The sequence below is a fragment of the Gigantopelta aegis genome, chromosome 14 (genome assembly GCF_016097555.1).
Source record: "Gigantopelta aegis isolate Gae_Host chromosome 14, Gae_host_genome, whole genome shotgun sequence".
Classification (NCBI taxonomy): domain Eukaryota; kingdom Metazoa; phylum Mollusca; class Gastropoda; order Neomphalida; family Peltospiridae; genus Gigantopelta; species Gigantopelta aegis.
This window is the reverse complement of record NC_054712.1, coordinates 59,287,856-59,305,400: the sequence shown is the minus strand read 5'-3', so window position 1 is coordinate 59,305,400 and position 17,545 is coordinate 59,287,856. Positions and strand designations below refer to the sequence as shown.

The 17,545-nt window shown below is 37.0% G+C and overlaps 1 protein-coding gene across 1 annotated transcript in view; it reads right to left on the bottom strand.

Annotated features, from left to right (window-relative positions):
* Nucleotides 1-2,234: 2,234 nt before the first annotated feature.
* LOC121388266 (partitioning defective 6 homolog beta-like) overlaps nt 2,235-17,545 on the bottom strand; it is a 42,603-nt gene continuing 27,292 nt past the window's right edge. The window contains exon 3 of the mRNA XM_041519540.1: nt 2,235-5,538. Within this exon, the coding sequence (XP_041375474.1) occupies nt 4,865-5,538 (674 nt within the window). The 3' untranslated portion in view covers nt 2,235-4,864. The remainder of the gene's footprint in view (nt 5,539-17,545) is intronic.

The following is a 17,545-nucleotide window of genomic DNA, read 5'->3' as shown; positions in this document are numbered from 1 at the left end:
CCTACACATCAACATCTTATGAAGTTGGCAGGGCTCGATCGTAACGACTGTTGTTAAAGCCTTGAGCCTACACATCAACATCTGATGAAGTTGGCAGGGCTTGATCTTAACGACTGTTGTTAAAGCCTTGAGCCTACACATCAACATCTGATGAAGTTGGCAGGGCTTGATCTTAACGACTGTTGTTAAAGCCTTGAGCCTACACATCAACATCTCATGAAGTTGGCAGGGCTCAAACTTAACTACTGTTGTTAAAGCCTTGAGCCTACACATCAACATCTGATGAAGTTGGCAGGGCTTGATCTTAACGACTGTTGTTAAAGCCTTGAGCCTACACATCAACATCTCATGAAGTTGGCAGGGCTCAAACTTAACTACTGTTGTTAAAGCCTTGAGCCTACACATCAACATCTGATGAAGTTGGCAGGGCTTGATCTTAACGACTGTTGTTAAAGCCTTGAGCCTACACATCAACATCTCATGAAGTTGGCAGGGCTCAAACTTAACGACTGTTGTTAAAGCCTTGAGCCTACACATCAACATCTTATAAAGTTGGCAGGGCTCAAACTTAACGACTGTTGTTAAAGCCTTGAGCCTCCACATCAACATCTTATAAAGTTGGCAGGGCTCAAACTTAACGACTGTTAAAGCCTTGAGCCTACACATCAACATCTTATAAAGTTGGCAGGGCTCAAACTTAACGACTGTTGTTAAAGCCTTGAGCCTACACATCAACATCTTATAAAGTTGGCAGGGCTCAAACTTAACGACTGTTGTTAAAGCCTTGAGCCTCCACATCAACATCTTATAAAGTTGGCAGGGCTCAAACTTAACGACTGTTGTTAAAGCCTTGAGCCTACACATCAACATCTTATAAAGTTGGCAGGGTTCGATCTTAACGACTGTTGTTAAAGCCTTGAGCCTACACATCAACATCTTATAAAGTTGGCAGGGCTTAAACTTAACTACTGTTGTTAAAGCCTTGAGCCTACACATCAACATCTTATAAAGTTGGCAGGGTTCGATCTTAACGACTGTTGTTAAAGCCTTGAGCCTACACATCAACATCTTATAAAGTTGGCAGGGCTTAAACTTAACTACTGTTGTTAAAGCCTTGAGCCTACACATCAACATCTTATAAAGTTGGCAGGGCTCAAACTTAACTACTGTTGTTAAAGCCTTGAGCCTACACATCAACATCTTATAAAGTTGGCAGGGCTCAAACTTAACTACTGTTGTTAAAGCCTTGAGCCTACACATCAACATCTTATATAGTTGGCAGGGCTCGATCTTAACGACTGTTGTTAAAGCCTTGAGCCTGGACATCATCTTATAACGTTGCCATCGATGCCACTGTTAATTTCAACCTCTATAATTATTAATTAATTATCGGCTATTGGATGTCAAACATTCTGTAATTGTGACTTATAGTCATCAGCCTCAGGAAACCTGTTAACATTTTTCATTAGCAGCAAGGGATGTTTGGCATGAACTTTTCCACAGATAGGACAGCACATACCATAGCCTTTGATATACCAGTCATGGTACTGGTTGAAATTGGGTGGGGGGGGGGGGGAGGGAAAAGTCAATCTATTCACCAAGGAGGTTTGAGCCTAAAACCCCAGCATCTCAGGTGAGCACTTTACCAGCTGAGCAAAATCCCATCCCCAGGTACCACATTTTCACAACCAAGTGATTCATATGGTGTGATTATTACTTAGTTTCTTGACAAGGTGAAACCCCTCAATACCAGACCCTCTGTAAACTGGAATTCCCTCAAAACCAGACATTTTTCACAGTCTCTTTTTAAATATCAATACAGAACATAACCTCTTCAAACCAGATACCCCACAAAACTGGATTTTTTACTTGGTCCCATGGATGTCCGGTTCAGAGGGGTTTCACTGTATTAAAAACAGTCCCATGGATGTCCTGTTCAGAAGGGTTTCACTGTATTAAAAACAGTCCCGTGGATGTCCGGTTCAGAGGGGTTTCACTGTATTAAAAACAGTCCCATGGATGTCCGGTTCAGAGGGGTTTCACTGTATTAAAAACAGTCCCATGGATGTCCAGTTCAGAGGGGTTTCACTGTATTAAAAACTGTCACATATAACAGACATTCAGTTTGGAACCTGAACATAACATGTAATATTTGTTCATCGGATGAATTGTAAATATATATTTTTTTGCTATAAGGAACACCAATAGATGTACAGAGAGGTACACCACCGTTATGAATTTTCATTTGTAATCATTTAATGCAACTATAATGCATGACAACATTAAATTTTTAAGCTTGTGCATTCAACAAATATGGTCGTGCTGAGGTGTCGTTAAACATTCATTCATTCATTCAACAAATATGGTCGTGCTGGGGTGTCGTTAAACATTCATTCATTCATTCAACAAATATGGAGTATGTGTCATCGATCTTGCATACCTTGGTCCTCAAATTTACAGCCATTTATGGATAATTTTTTTTTAATAAAAAGTGGACCATACTGATGTGTCAGTACAGTATTTAAAATTATTAATGTTAGAAAACACTCAGCCTATTGTCAAAGATATAGGTATGTTATATATCCCCCTCTTCCTCTTTGCAAAAAGATTATCAACAACCTTTTAGGTGTAAAATATATCTTTACAAATAAAGGACAGAAAATTTATACTTAAAAGTAATCTCATTTATAATTCCCCAAATAACATCCAACTATTAGGGAATGTGTAATACAATGTTTTAATGATATTCCATATTGATCAACTGAAATGTGCATACTATTACTTCATTGGCTTAGTCCATTTAGATACATATTAAATACATACATATTACATACTGTAACAAATTTAATTTTTTAAAATGACAAATAAAATAATAAAATATTTCAAAATGATCTTATTGTAAAATAATAAAATAATTCAAAATGAGGGAGAAAAAAGTTTGTTTCATGGCTGATGTCAAAATGAAAAAAAATGGGGATTTAAAAGAAGGAAATGTCTTCATTCAATAAAATAATCTATTCTGCTAAAATCCAATACACATACCTGTACACATGATAAAATTAAAAAGTTATTCTTCCATCATTCATTCAGAACAAAACTGATTATGTAACAACCATAACACAGTTCATTCTATTAGATAATAAACTGTTAACATTCCAGTAAGAACCATTCTACATTAATTTATTTAACTATACCAAAATCTACAAATATATAATGTTATTCAGCTTTACCAAATATAAAAACCGTATTATTTAATTTAACTATATCATACATAAAATCTGTATTGCTTCACTCACATAATTAAACCTTTGAATAAAAAATAAAATACTAAAAAAAATAACTGCTAAGAAATTTAAAATTAAAAAAACTAACTGACTAGAGATATAAGCCCGTATACCTGCCCTTGTGTCAATGTGTTAATTACACTGTAAGCAGGGCCTTGTCCATGACCGTGTGAATACATTTTCACTTACCCATGCAAGGCCCATGGTTATAAAACTAAGTCTATGCTACAGTACTACGTGTAAATACAGGTGTGCCAAATATACCACATGTATTAATATAAATATTTTGAATCTTCACATATTACATTTACAGAAATGTGTGTTGAAATGCATTACATGCTTAGCCTTTCATACAAGTTTCTGTTTTAAAAGTGTTTCATGAAGTGTTTCATGAAATTCATGAAATTATCATTTACACACAGCATACATGTATTTACCAAATATCTTGCCATGCATATAATAACATTCATGTTGAATCTACCAAGAAATTCATGGTTTAATACATGTATTTTGTGAATTCTGTACTTTTATCTTTGAAAAAAACAAAATGCACATAGCCTGTCGTGAAATTCATCTTGTGTTCGTAACCCCATCTCAATGTAGTTATGTAAATTCACAAAATATTTCGGGTTGACCTAGGTCAGTTGTTGATGCCATGGTGGAGACATCAATGTTTACAAGTAGCACAAATTTTCATCAGCATAAAATATGAAAAGTTCATTTCTAAAATGTGGTATATATCCATTTATCCTATAACTTAGCCAATATCCATGTCATCATACCATTTGATATTTATCATTATTAACTCGATTAATAATGTTTCGTTGTCAATGGGTCAATGTTTACAGCCAACAAGACTTGCATACCTGAGCGTAACACTTTGATGAAATTAGTTTCAAACTATATTTGTGCTAATCTCGATGACGGTGAGGCGATTTACTAACTAAATATCACTTTCAACTTTATTTTAAAAATGTTATAGGATAAATGGAATTCACTACTCGTGTTTTTTAAAATATTGAACTCATCTAGTTAATTGGTATTTGTCTGGGCAGAACCTCAACAAATACTGGTTAACATATATGATAGACTCAGTTCATATTTTACATATTAAAAAACACTCATGACAAATCCTCTATTTACATCGTTTTAAGAAAACACGATTTTACTGCCACATGGATCATTTTAAGATTCAGTTTAATGACCACAGATCACGTTTTAATGGAACCTGTTGTTGTATGGTTTCAGTTCTACTAACACTGATCAGTATAATACACCTGCACAGCCAACTCCAAATTTGGAAATTGGTGTATATCACATTTTGCAAATAAACTCTCCATATATATCGTCTTGACATAGTCGTACATAAGCAGACAAGACAACTAAAAATATCATCACCTCACTGTTTCACAGAGGTAACACGATGCTAAATAATATTCTCTACATGAAGAAAAATGTACAGTTAAAACCACAGGGCAATTTTTAAAAAACCTGATCCAAATATACACATGATGAAGAATTTGACATAATTCTAAAACTGAAATGAAAAAACAGATATATATATATATAATAAAACATCGTTATAACGTCACCACAGAACCATCTTTGTCTGTTTTGTCCATTTTGTCCGTTTCCGGCTTAGAAAGGTGGTCATGTACCTCGTCTTCATCATCATGCTCAACTACCGTGTCGCTGTCGAACGACTTGGAAGACCGATACGAAATGTTCGATGCCGACGACATCTGTGACTGCCGACCAATCGAGTCTCGCTCGGGTTTCAGCGTTAGTTTTTGATTGACGGGTTTCACGGTGATGATCAGGTTGGCACTGTTTGCTACCATCATGTCGGTCACCTGGTCGAGGGTTTTCCCCGCGACCTCGATTCCGTTCACTTCTAGAACCTCGTCGTTGACAGCTAGCAGGCCCGTGCTTTCTGCTAATCCGCCGGGAACAAGACGGGATATAAATATTCCGGGAATTTTTTCAAGACCGTGTGGCGTGGGACAGACGCTGGTTCCGTCGCGAATGTAAAAGCCAAGTGGTTTGTCAGAGCCGTTCTTCATGAGTTTGACCCGTCGCTGCGTTTCTGGGACGACGTCCACGTCAATGATTGCCGACACACGCCGGAAGTCCTCGGGCATGCTGATGTGGATGCGAGGCTTCACGGGCGGCTCGCTGCTGATTAGCTTGCTGATCGGATTGCGCTTCTTGTATGGCAGCGATCCGTACCCCATCACTTCACCATAGCTCTCACCTAAAACATATAACAACAATTTAGTACATACAGCACACTGTGTATAGCTTTAAAAAATACAAAAAACAAACAAACAAACCCAACCCTAGCCCCAGCCCCACCACCCACCACCCACCAAAAAAAAACCCCAGATGATCAGAGAACATTTTGTTTTCAAAATCTTTATTAGCAATATTTCCAGTCAATTGAAAATTGATTTGCAAGTACTGTTTGGCATTTAGAATTGTGTAGCGATCTCTGAAACTTGTGTAGCGAATCACAACGCGTTACTAACAAAATGTTACTTGATGATCTCTTTGGGTTTTTTTTTTTTTTTGGGGGGGGGGGGGGGTTTCGCAGGGGGAGAAGAATTCATGTTAAGAGGGTTTTTTAAAGTCATTGACTCTAATTTTAAATCCAAGGTATGTAACATTTTTGTTTTGCATAACCTTAATTTTGAGCTATTACAAAGAAACAACAGGGTAACCAGATACATGTATACATTGTATTTTACAAAACCAATAATTTAAGTAAAATGTGTGTAATGGATAAGATCAATTTTATTGCAGGTAAACATTCCACATTTGGAACATTGTGCACAAAATAGCCTCAAAGAAGTTTCAAACAATCAGTACAAAACAATGCATGAACATATCAATACACATGTTAGAAATCTTTTTCATGTCATAATTTTTATGCTTTTCCAAATGTGGAATGGTTACATGGAAAAAAATTGATCTTATTTTTATCTACCTACCTGGTACATGTATGTTAATGGTTAAAAAAAGCTGTAACAGCCTAAAATACTTCACATTAACTAATAACTAGGGTGGTTGAATTTAAAGAAAGAAAAATCAATCATGATTATGGTGACATACACATTGTATATGAAGGCTACATATTATTATACAGGGTTTAAACTAATCACCAAATTAGTATATACAAACATGAAATCTCTTTATATGGGTTTTCCTACAAGATACAAAACTGTTGATGTAACAGCAATATCTGAAATAGAAAATAAGTTAACCTGCTGACAAAACTAAAACATATATAATTGCATGGTCCAACACAACTTAACCTCTTGAAATAGAACATTCATTATTTCATGATTGATCAAGTGTCATTTCACTTCTTCAAATAATGAATTAATTTCTGGGTTCAGTACAATTTAATCAATCAATCAATCAATATATTTTACAAAAACCTCTTCAAATAAAATATTTAAAGTTCCTTTGTCCAAAACAATAATTATTTTATCTTATTTCATAATTGATCATAATTTCACCTCTTCAAATGAAGAATTTACTATTTCTTGATCAAACACAATTTAATCTTATTATTTCTTAACTCATAATAATTTCACCTTTTCAAATAAAGAATTTTTTACTTCTTGGTTCTAAACATTCTTGAATGAGCATCTGCAGAGAATGCTGGTTAAAACAAAGATCAATGTTATAACACCACAACACAAAGATCAAGCAGAGACCAAACAATGCTGGAAGCATTCACTTTCAACCCAAAGAACCCATTTGAAGGGTCAGAGTTTATCAAAGCACTCACATCTCAAGCATGTAACCAGTGTTATCAGACATAGCAACACAGTGAGGTGGACATAAAACTAATGGAGATTCCCTTGTCAAGAGGTTTAACTTACAAGTAGAATTAATTATACAGCAATCACTTGTTTTCCATACAGTAACAATGTGGTACATGTAATTCTGTAATCTTAAGTGTGCTAATGACCAGATTTGTGTGTCTGATGATACATTTCATTTCATTTCAATTTAATTTTAAAATTTATTTCATGCTTATACCAGTATAACTATTTAAAGTTCATCAGGATTCTGTTCTTGGAGGGCGCAGAATAGCCCAGTGGTAAAGCACTTGCCTGATGTGTGGTCGATCTAGGATTGATCCCTGTTGGTAGCCCATTGGGCTATTTCTCACTCCAGCCAGTGCACCATGACTGGTATATCAAAGGCTGTGGTATGTGCTGTCCTGTATGTGGGATGGAGCATATAAAGTTCCCTTGCTACTAATGGTAACATGTAGGAGATTTTCTAAGACTGTACATCATGCAGAATTACCATATGTTTGACATCCAATAGCCAATGACTAATAAATCAATGTGCTCTAGTGGTGTCATTAAACAAAACAAACTTTATTTTACTGTTCTTGGGAACTCATTTTGTGGAGCACTTGGCCGAGATGATTTTATCAAAGGATCAAAATACTTGGTGGACTCTGGTTATTCTCAGGGGTTTTTCCTATGCCAACCAGTACCCCACGAGTGGTAGTACAAAACACTCGGTGGACTCTGGTTATTCTCAGGGGTTTTCCTATGCCAACCAGTACCCCACGAGTGGTAGTACAAAACACTCGGTGGACTCTGGTTATTCTCAGGGGGTTTTCCTATGCCAACCAGTACCCCACGAGTGGTAGTACAAAACACTCGGTGGACTCTGGTTATTCTCAGGGTTTTTTCCTATGCCAACCAGTACCCCACGAGTGGTAGTACAAAACACTCGGTGGACTCTGGTTATTCTCAGGGGGTTTTCCTATGCCATCCAGTACCCCACGAGTGGTAGTACAAAACACTCGGTGGACTCTGGTTATTCTCAGGGGGCTTTCCTATGCCAACCAGTACCCCACGAGTGGTAGTACAAAACACTCGGTGGACTCTGGTTATTCTCAGGTAGTTTTCCTATGCCAACCAGTACCCCACGAGTGGTAGTACAAAGGCAATCCTGTCTGTGGGAAAGTGATTATAACAGATCACTTGGTACGAAAGATCACTTGGTACGAAAGATCACATGGTACGAAAGATCACTTGGTACGAAAGATCACTTGGTACGAAAGATCACTTGATACTAATGGAAAAAAGGTAGCATGTTTCTTCTGAGATTATATGTAGACATCAGAATTTTACACAATGTTTGACATCCAACAGACAACATGCTTTAGTTGTGGTGTTAAACAAAACATCCCCCCCCCCCCTCCCCCCGGAGGACGCCTCAGCTATCAAAGCTGTATGTTTAGGACAGGAATGAATGAGTGTATGTTTAACGACACCCCAGCACAAAACAATAGATCAGCTATTGGGTATCAAACAAAGATAACTACATCAAGTACACTAAAAACTAACCCAGACAGCCCAGATAGCTGATGTGTGTGCCCAGGACAGTGTGCTTGAACCTCAATTGGATATAAGCACGAAAATAAGTTGAAGACATACATCACTATGATTACAAGTAGTTTAGACCAGCTAGGGGTTAGTGCTTAAAATGAAAAACAGGAAAGGGTCATAACTTGGTCAGTCACTTATTTATTGTTATTATTAAAAGTTGCTCTGGGTGAGAGCCAGTACCAAGCTGTGAACCCTGTACCTACCAGCCTTATGTTCGATGGCTTTAACAATGACACCACCGAGGCCGGTTCTGTCACTTAATGTTGCTTATACCAAAAGTATGGGTTAGTGACTAAATGTGTAAGTCTAAATCATGCTTCTCTCTACACACTGTACATAAGTTGTATAATAGGAAGTCACAATTAGCAAGCCTAATGTAAACATTAAAGTATGGCAGCTATTATTAAAGTGGTATGCAAGCACTTCCTAGTTTTTTATTTAAAGAAACATATCTGTTATAACCTACTGGCATATGCATTCTATTAAAACAAAAGAGAAAAAAAAGATTAGAAATATGCTTATGATGTGTATTATACATCTCTGATACTTAGCAAAATCTTTGCAAAATCCAATAAAATTTCACATACTAAAACTTCAAATTTCACAGATTTCAACATGTCTGTCTGTCACACCCACACCCACATTGACTTTAAATGTTTCACACACTTTGCATATATCTATTATTATAACACCAACAAAAATTAAAGAAGATGGGTTTTTTAAATGTGCATCTGTTAGAATACAAACATTGTTTTATCCCAATAGAATTAATGTAGTCATGTTAAGTACCAGAAAAAATATTTAAAAGACGTGCATATATTCTGACCAAGTAAAACATGTGGTCCATGACTCGTTATTGTTCATTGTAGATATACTGTGCTAGTTCTACACCAAGCTATTTCCATGGTGCTCCAAGTAGGAGGTGGAGGAATGTATACTGAAACACAATGAAAACGCAAAAACAACTTTTCATTGCAAATAACAACAAACTATTAATGAATTGATGGATAATGTAATATGACATTAATGACTGGTATTCATGAGATACATTCACATGGAACCATGACCAGTTATCATCAGTAATCGAGTTGCATTAGTAATCGAAAAGTTCAACCCCCCATATGAAGGTCAGTATCTGGTGTGTCTACCATTGGCTCGTGAGCATGTGTGAAGACGACGGGGAAAGGATTGGCACAAACATCTCAAATAAGTCACAGGAATGTTCCTCCACTCCTCCTGCAATACCTGTGCAAGCTCTGCGATGTTACACGGTGGTGGCTGGGTGACGTACACGACGTCCTAACTCATCCCACATGTGTTCAATTGGGTTCAAATCCGGTGAAACAGCGGGCCAGTTCATAACAGTGATACCGGCTTGTTGCAGGAATGCCTGGGTAATTCTTGCAGTATGTGGACGGGCATTGTCTTGTTGAAACAGAAGGGGACCTTCTGGTCTTCGGTGACGGTGCAAAAGTGGCTGGAGAACTGCTCTTAGAATAACGTCAACATAACGCTGGGCTGTAAGGGCATTGTGGACAATGATGAGATCACTCCTGAAATCACAGTTGATTGCCCCTCATACCATCAGATAACCGCCGCCAAACTGATCACGTTCCCTCACACATCCGTCAACGTACCGTTCATGGAGTTTCCTGTACACACGTGCTCTTCCATCGGCAAAGGAGACAGAGAAACGGGAGTCATCTGAGAAAACAATGCTCTGGTAAAAGGCTGGTGGATGATTACCATTCTGGAGAGCAAACTGTAGTCTCGCTGCATGATGTTGCGGTGTCATGATGTCTGCATGTGAGTCCAGCCGTTCTGAGTTCACGGATGACCATCATTGGATGGATAGGCCTTCCATGACATCCTATCGTGTTGCTTGCTGTCGTCGTCGCAGTTCTGAACCGGTCACGGAGGTGGTGTCATCAAATCTGCCGATCTTGGCGTGGGGTCGTAACGGGACACTGACCAGGTCGAGGTCGATCACGGACACTCCCGGTCTGTTGATGACGTTCAACAAGTCGTCCAATAGTTCATGGATGGACTCTGAAGGTCCTAGCAACTTGGCTTTGCGAAGTCCCCCCTTGAATCATGCCCAACGCTCGCTCCTTTTGTTCTTCTCTGAGTCGTGGCATTCTTAATGTGACGAGGAATATGACACCATTACGTGACTTTTATGTGTCCATATACTGGCATTTGACGTGCATTGCATGCAGCATGATCGAGCATGTAGTGAACACATTTTACACCATTTTGTGTTTCTGCTATTGTATGTGTAACGAGAACAAAACCAGGATTAAAACCCAGACAAATGTACCAATCAATGGCTTCCTCTCATAAATTGTTATTTTAAGTCCAATAAATATATTTTTCATTAATCACAACAAAATATTGAAAAATATCTGTTTTGCGTTTTCATTGTGTGTCAGTATATTACCAAGTAACCAAATGTAGCTGGCTATTACCTGTACTAGTATTCATGTCACATGTAAATGCTGACTTTGGTTGTTTATTAATTGTGAAATAAAAGTAAACTTACTGAAAACCACTGTTATGTATTTACAATTTTTAAAGTTGCATTTGTCAGATATACATGTATGAATAATTGGATTAAAAATCCATTTTGTATTTACCTATTCCAATGCAGTGATATCATGACTTATTATCATTTTATTCTTCTACAGTGGTTAATTAAATTGCCACCACTGGTAAATCAGTCATTTCTAAATAATTATTATTTTAAGGCTACAAACAGAGCCAAATGGCACAGGCTTTTAAAATGTACGGTTATAAAATAAAAACTGAAGGTAATGCAGGGATGGAAGCCAAGACTTGACTGTTAATTCCAGAACAAGATGGCTGTTTGACATTGATTAGCACTTTCCTAGCTGTAGCAATCACCAATGATGATGAGTGGTTATGCATGTTTCAACAAACTGCGACCATCAGCCAACTGTTACGTAAACCACAAACCACTGGTGCATGTACTGTAATAAGAAACAGCTGAAAATAATTGATTAAGCTGCGTATAAAGACAAAAAATCAATTAAATATGCATTCTATTGTAAACGAAAATAGCACAAAACAGTATTAAATTATTGAGATAAAAAAAAGAGAAGAAAAACAAACAACGAAAAAAAGCATGCATATATATTCATGTGTAAGTATTAAAAGACAGGCTTCCAATGCTGGGTGGATCACAAGAATGAGTTGAAATGAATGTTAATTGTATCAATATACAGGCCAGCTTTAACTCTGAGGGAGTTGTTAACTACATGAAGGGTTTTAGAAGAGGCAAGATAAAGACTACATGTATGGGAGTTGTTATCTACATGTATGGGAGTTGTTAACTACATGAAGTGTATTAGTAGAGGCAAGATAAAGACTACACGAATGGGAGTTGTTAACTACATGTATGGGAGTTGTTAACTACATGAATGGGAGTTGTTAACTACATGTATGGGAGTTGTTAACTACATGAATGGGAGTTGTTAACTACATGTATGGGGGTTGTTAACTACAAGAATGGGAGTTGTTAACTACATGTATGGGAGTTGTTAACTACATGAATGGGAGTTGTTAACTACATGAAATGTATTAGAAGAGGCAACATAAAAGACTACATGTATGGGAGTTGTTAACTACATGTATGGGAGTTGTTAACTACAAGAATGGGAGTTGTTAACTACATGTATGGGAGTTGTTAACTACATGAAGTGTATTAGTAGAGGCAAGATAAATACTACATGTATGGGAGTTGTTAACTACACGAATGGGAGTTGTTAACTACATGTATGGGAGTTGTTAACTACATGTATGGGAGTTGTTAACTACAAGAATGGGAGTTGTTAACTACATGTATGGGAGTTGTTAACTACATGAAGTGTATTAGTAGAGGCAAGATAAATACTACATGTATGGGAGTTGTTAACTACATGTATGGGAGTTGTTAACTACATGAATGGGAGTTGTTAACTACATGTATGGGAGTTGTTAACTACATGAAGTGTATTAGTAGAGGGAAGATAAAGACTACACGAATGGGAGTTGTTAACTACATGTATGGGAGTTGTTAACTACATATATGGGAGTTGTTAACTACAAGAATGGGAGTTGTTAACTACATGTATGGGAGTTGTTAACTACATGAAGTGTATTAGTAGAGGCAAGATAAAGACTACACGAATGGGAGTTGTTAACTACATGTATGGGAGTTGTTAACTACATGTATGGGAGTTGTTAACTACATGAATGGGAGTTGTTAACTACATGTATGGGAGTTGTTAACTACATGAAGTGTATTAGTAGAGGCAAGATAAAGACTACACGAATGGGAGTTGTTAACTACATGTATGGGAGTTGTTAACTACATGAATGGGAGTTGTTAACTACATGTATGGGAGTTGTTAACTACATGAATGGGAGTTGTTAACTACATGTATGGGAGTTGTTAACTACATGAAGTGTATTAGTTGAGGCAAGATAAAGACTACACGAATGGGAGTTGTTAACTACATGTATGGGAGTTGTTAACTACATGAATGGGAGTTGTTAACTACATGTATGGGAGTTGTTAACTACATGAATGGGAGTTGTTAACTACATGTATGGGAGTTGTTAACTACATGAAGTGTATTAGTAGAGACAAGATAAAGACTACACGAATGGGAGTTGTTAACTACATGTATGGGAGTTGTTAACTACGTGTATGGGAGTTGTTAACTACGTGTATGGGAGTTGTTAACTACATGAATGGGAGTTGTTAACTACATGTATGGGAGTTGTTAACTACATGAATGGGAGTTGTTAACTACATGTATGGGAGTTGTTAACTACATGAAGTGTATTAGTAGAGGCAAGATAAAGACTACACGAATGGGAGTTGTTAGCTACATGTATGGGAGTTGTTAACTACATGTATGGGAGTTGTTAACTACATGAATGGGAGTTGTTAACTACATGTATGGGAGTTGTTAACTACATGAAGTGTATTAGTAGAGGCAAGATAAAGACTACACGAATGGGAGTTGTTAACTACATGTATGGGAGTTGTTAACTACATGAATGGGAGTTGTTAACTACATGTATGGGAGTTGTTAACTACATGAAGTGTATTAGTAGAGGCAAGATAAAGACTACACGAATGGGAGTTGTTAACTACATGTATGGGAGTTGTTCACTACATGTATGGGAGTTGTTAACTACATGAATGGAAGTTGTTAACTACATGAATGGGAGTTGTTAACTACATGTATGGGAGTTGTTAACTACATGAAGTGTATTAGTAGAGGCAAGATAAAGACTACACGAATGGGAGTTGTTAACTACATGTATGGGAGTTGTTAACTACATGAATGGGAGTTGTTAACTACATGTATGGGAGTTGTTAACTACATGAAGTGTATTAGTAGAGGCAAGATAAAGACTACACGAATGGGAGTTGTTAACTACATGTATGGGAGTTGTTAACTACATGAATGGGAGTTGTTAACTACATGTATGGGAGTTGTTAACTACATGAAGTGTATTAGTAGAGGCAAGATAAAGACTACACGAATGGGAGTTGTTAACTACATGTATGGGAGTTGTTAACTACATGAATGGGAGTTGTTAACTACATGTATGGGAGTTGTTAACTACATGAATGGGAGTTGTTAACTACATGAATGGGAGTTGTTACTACATGAAGTGTATTAGAAGAGGCAACATAAAAGACTACACGAATGGGAGTTGTTAACTACATGAATGGGAGTTGTTAACTACATGAATGGGAGTTGTTAACTACATGTATGGGAGTTGTTAACTACATGAATGGGAGTTGTTACTACATGAAGTGTATTAGAAGAGGCAACATAAAAGACTACATGTATGGGAGTTGCTTATATTACAAGGCAGCAATGCACAGAGAAAAAAATGAATCATGGTTGAAATCCATATGATATTCAAGTATGAAGTGGTAGATTTCTAGGTAAAACAAAGGGTTATGATTGATGCTGCCTGGGGTAGATGGTGATCACAACATGAAGGCAAGGTTGAAAATACAAAAGTTAATGTTCATATCAAGGATATATGTAGCAGGCTTCAGTCACAGTTCACATATAACCAGGTTAGAAGAATTAAAAGTCAGGAGGAGTTACTGGTCGTATCAAGGATATGTAGCAGGTTTCAGTTACAGTTCACATATAACCAGGCTAGAAGAATTAAAGTCAAGAGGAGTTAACAGTCATATCAAGGATATATGTAGCAGGTTTCAGTCACAGTTCACATATAACCAGGCTAGACGAATTAAAAGTCAGGAGGAGTTACTGGGCATATCAAGGATATATGTAGTAGGTTTCAGTTACAGTTCACATATAACCGGGCTAGAAGAATTAAAGTCAGGAGGAGTTACTGGTCATATCAAGGATATATATAGTAGGTTTCAGTTACAGTTCACATATAACCAGGTTAGAAGAATTAAAAGTCAGGAGGAGTTACTGGTCGTATCAAGGATATGTAGCAGGTTTCAGTTACAGTTCACATATAACCAGGCTAACAGAATTAAAGTCAAGAGGAGTTAATGGTCATATCAAGGATATATGTAGCAAGTTTCAGTTACAGTTCACATATAACCAGGCTAGAAGAATTAAAGTCAAGAGGAGTTAACGGTCATATCAAGGATATATGTAGTAGGTTTCAGTTACAGTTCACATATAACCGGGCTAGAAGAATTAAAGTCAGGAGGAGTTAGTGGTCATATCAAGGATATATATAGTAGGTTTCAGTTACAGTTCACATATAACCAGGTTAGAAGAATTAAAAGTCAGGAGTTACTGGTCATATCAAGGATATATGTAGCAGGTTTCAGTTGCAGTTCACATATAACCAGGTTAGAAGAATTAAAGTCAAGAGGAGTTACTGTTCATATCAAGGATATGTAGCAGGTTTCAGTTAGTTCACATATAACCAGGCTAGAAGAATTAAAGTCAAGAGGAGTTAACGGTCATATCAAGGATATATGTAGCAGGCTTCAGTCACAGTTCTCATATAACCAGGCTAGAAGAATTAAAAGTCAGGAGGAGTTACTGGGCATATCAAGGATATATGTAGTAGGTTTCAGTTACAGTTCACATATAACCAGGTTAGAAGAATTAAAAGTCAGGAGTTACTGGTCATATCAAGGATATATGTAGCAGGTTTCAGTTACAGTTCACATATAACCAGGCTAGAAGAATTAAAGTCAGGAGGAGTTACTGGTCGTATCAAGGATATATGTAGTAGGTTTCAGTTGCAGTTCACATATAACCAGGTTAGAAGAATTAAAGTCAGGAGGAGTTACTGTCCATGACAAGAATGTCAAGTTTGGTCCTGGCCTGATGCTCATAAAATGTTTAGAGTCTGAACTCAAGACTCTAATAGAGTCTAGGGGACAGGACGTATAACCCAGTGGTAAAGCGCTCACTTGATGCATGGTTAGTTTGGGATCGATCCCCGTTGGTGGGCCCTTTGAGATATTTGTCTTTCCAGCCACTGCACCATGACTGGCATATCAAAGGTCGTGGTATGTGCTATCTTGTCTGTAGGATGGAGCATATAAAAGATTCCTTGCTACTAATGGAAAAATGTAGCAGGTTTCCTTTCTAAGACTGTTTGTCAGAATTACCAAATGTTTGACATCCAATAAGTGATGATTAATTTATCAAAATGTGCCCTAGTGGTGTCGTTAAACAAAACAAACTTCAACTAATAGTCTGAGACTTTATTGCCAGGGCAACACCACACAAACTGTATGTTTGTGACGTCATTTGAGAATTTGAGATTGAGTCAACTTTAAAACTTTTATAAGCACAGGCCCAGTGTTCATAACTAGAATATATAGAATTAAAGTGAGTATGTTATTGTTCATAACATGGATAGCAAGGCTGAAGTGACGAGGAGTTATTGTTCATAACATGGATAGCAAGGCTGAAGTGACGAGGAGTTATTGTTCATAACATGGATAGCAAGGCTGAAGTGACGAGGAGTTATTGTTCATAACTGGATAGCAAGGCTGAAGTGACGAGGAGTTATTGTTCATAACATGGATAGCAAGGCTGAAGTCACGAGGAGTTATTGTGCATAACATGGATAGCAAGGCTGAAGTCACGAGGAGTTATTGTTCATAACATGGATAGCAAGGCTGAAGTCACGAGGAGTTATTGTTCATAACATGGATAGCAAGGCTGAAGTCACGAGGAGTTATTGTGCATAACATGGATAGCAAGGCTGAAGTCACGAGGAGTTATTGTTCATAACATGGATAGCAAGGCTGAAGACACAAGGAGTTATTGTTCATAGTAAAGACAACCCACTTCTATTTAAGCATCAACATATTTCAGTCTCACCCTGAATATTTCCTACAAAAAGATTGATTACGTTTATTTAAGGTGACAACTGGTAGTTTTTTTTTGTATTTTATTATTATTATTATCATACGTAACAAATTCTTAATTTCGAGCCCTGAAATAAAACACAATTTAATTATTTTATTTGTACAAGAATTAAACAATAGGAATGCTAAATATTACACTACCATGGTATTTTATGATGATGTTACCAGTAATTTATTACATAAGTATGGAATGATCAATAAGTTTCAATTATCTTCATTGTTGCATAACGGTCAATTATCATGAGCAGAACTTTCCTACCTGTAGGTAAGCCTTATAATCATGTATACTGATGGAATAAAGTAAGAGAACACATGATCACGATATACTGAGTACTGTGGAATTTTCTGCCATTAACACAGTTAATGCCTTGCTATTACAGGGCTCAATCTTAAGAATTTGTCTCCCACGGCAATTTTAAAAAGAA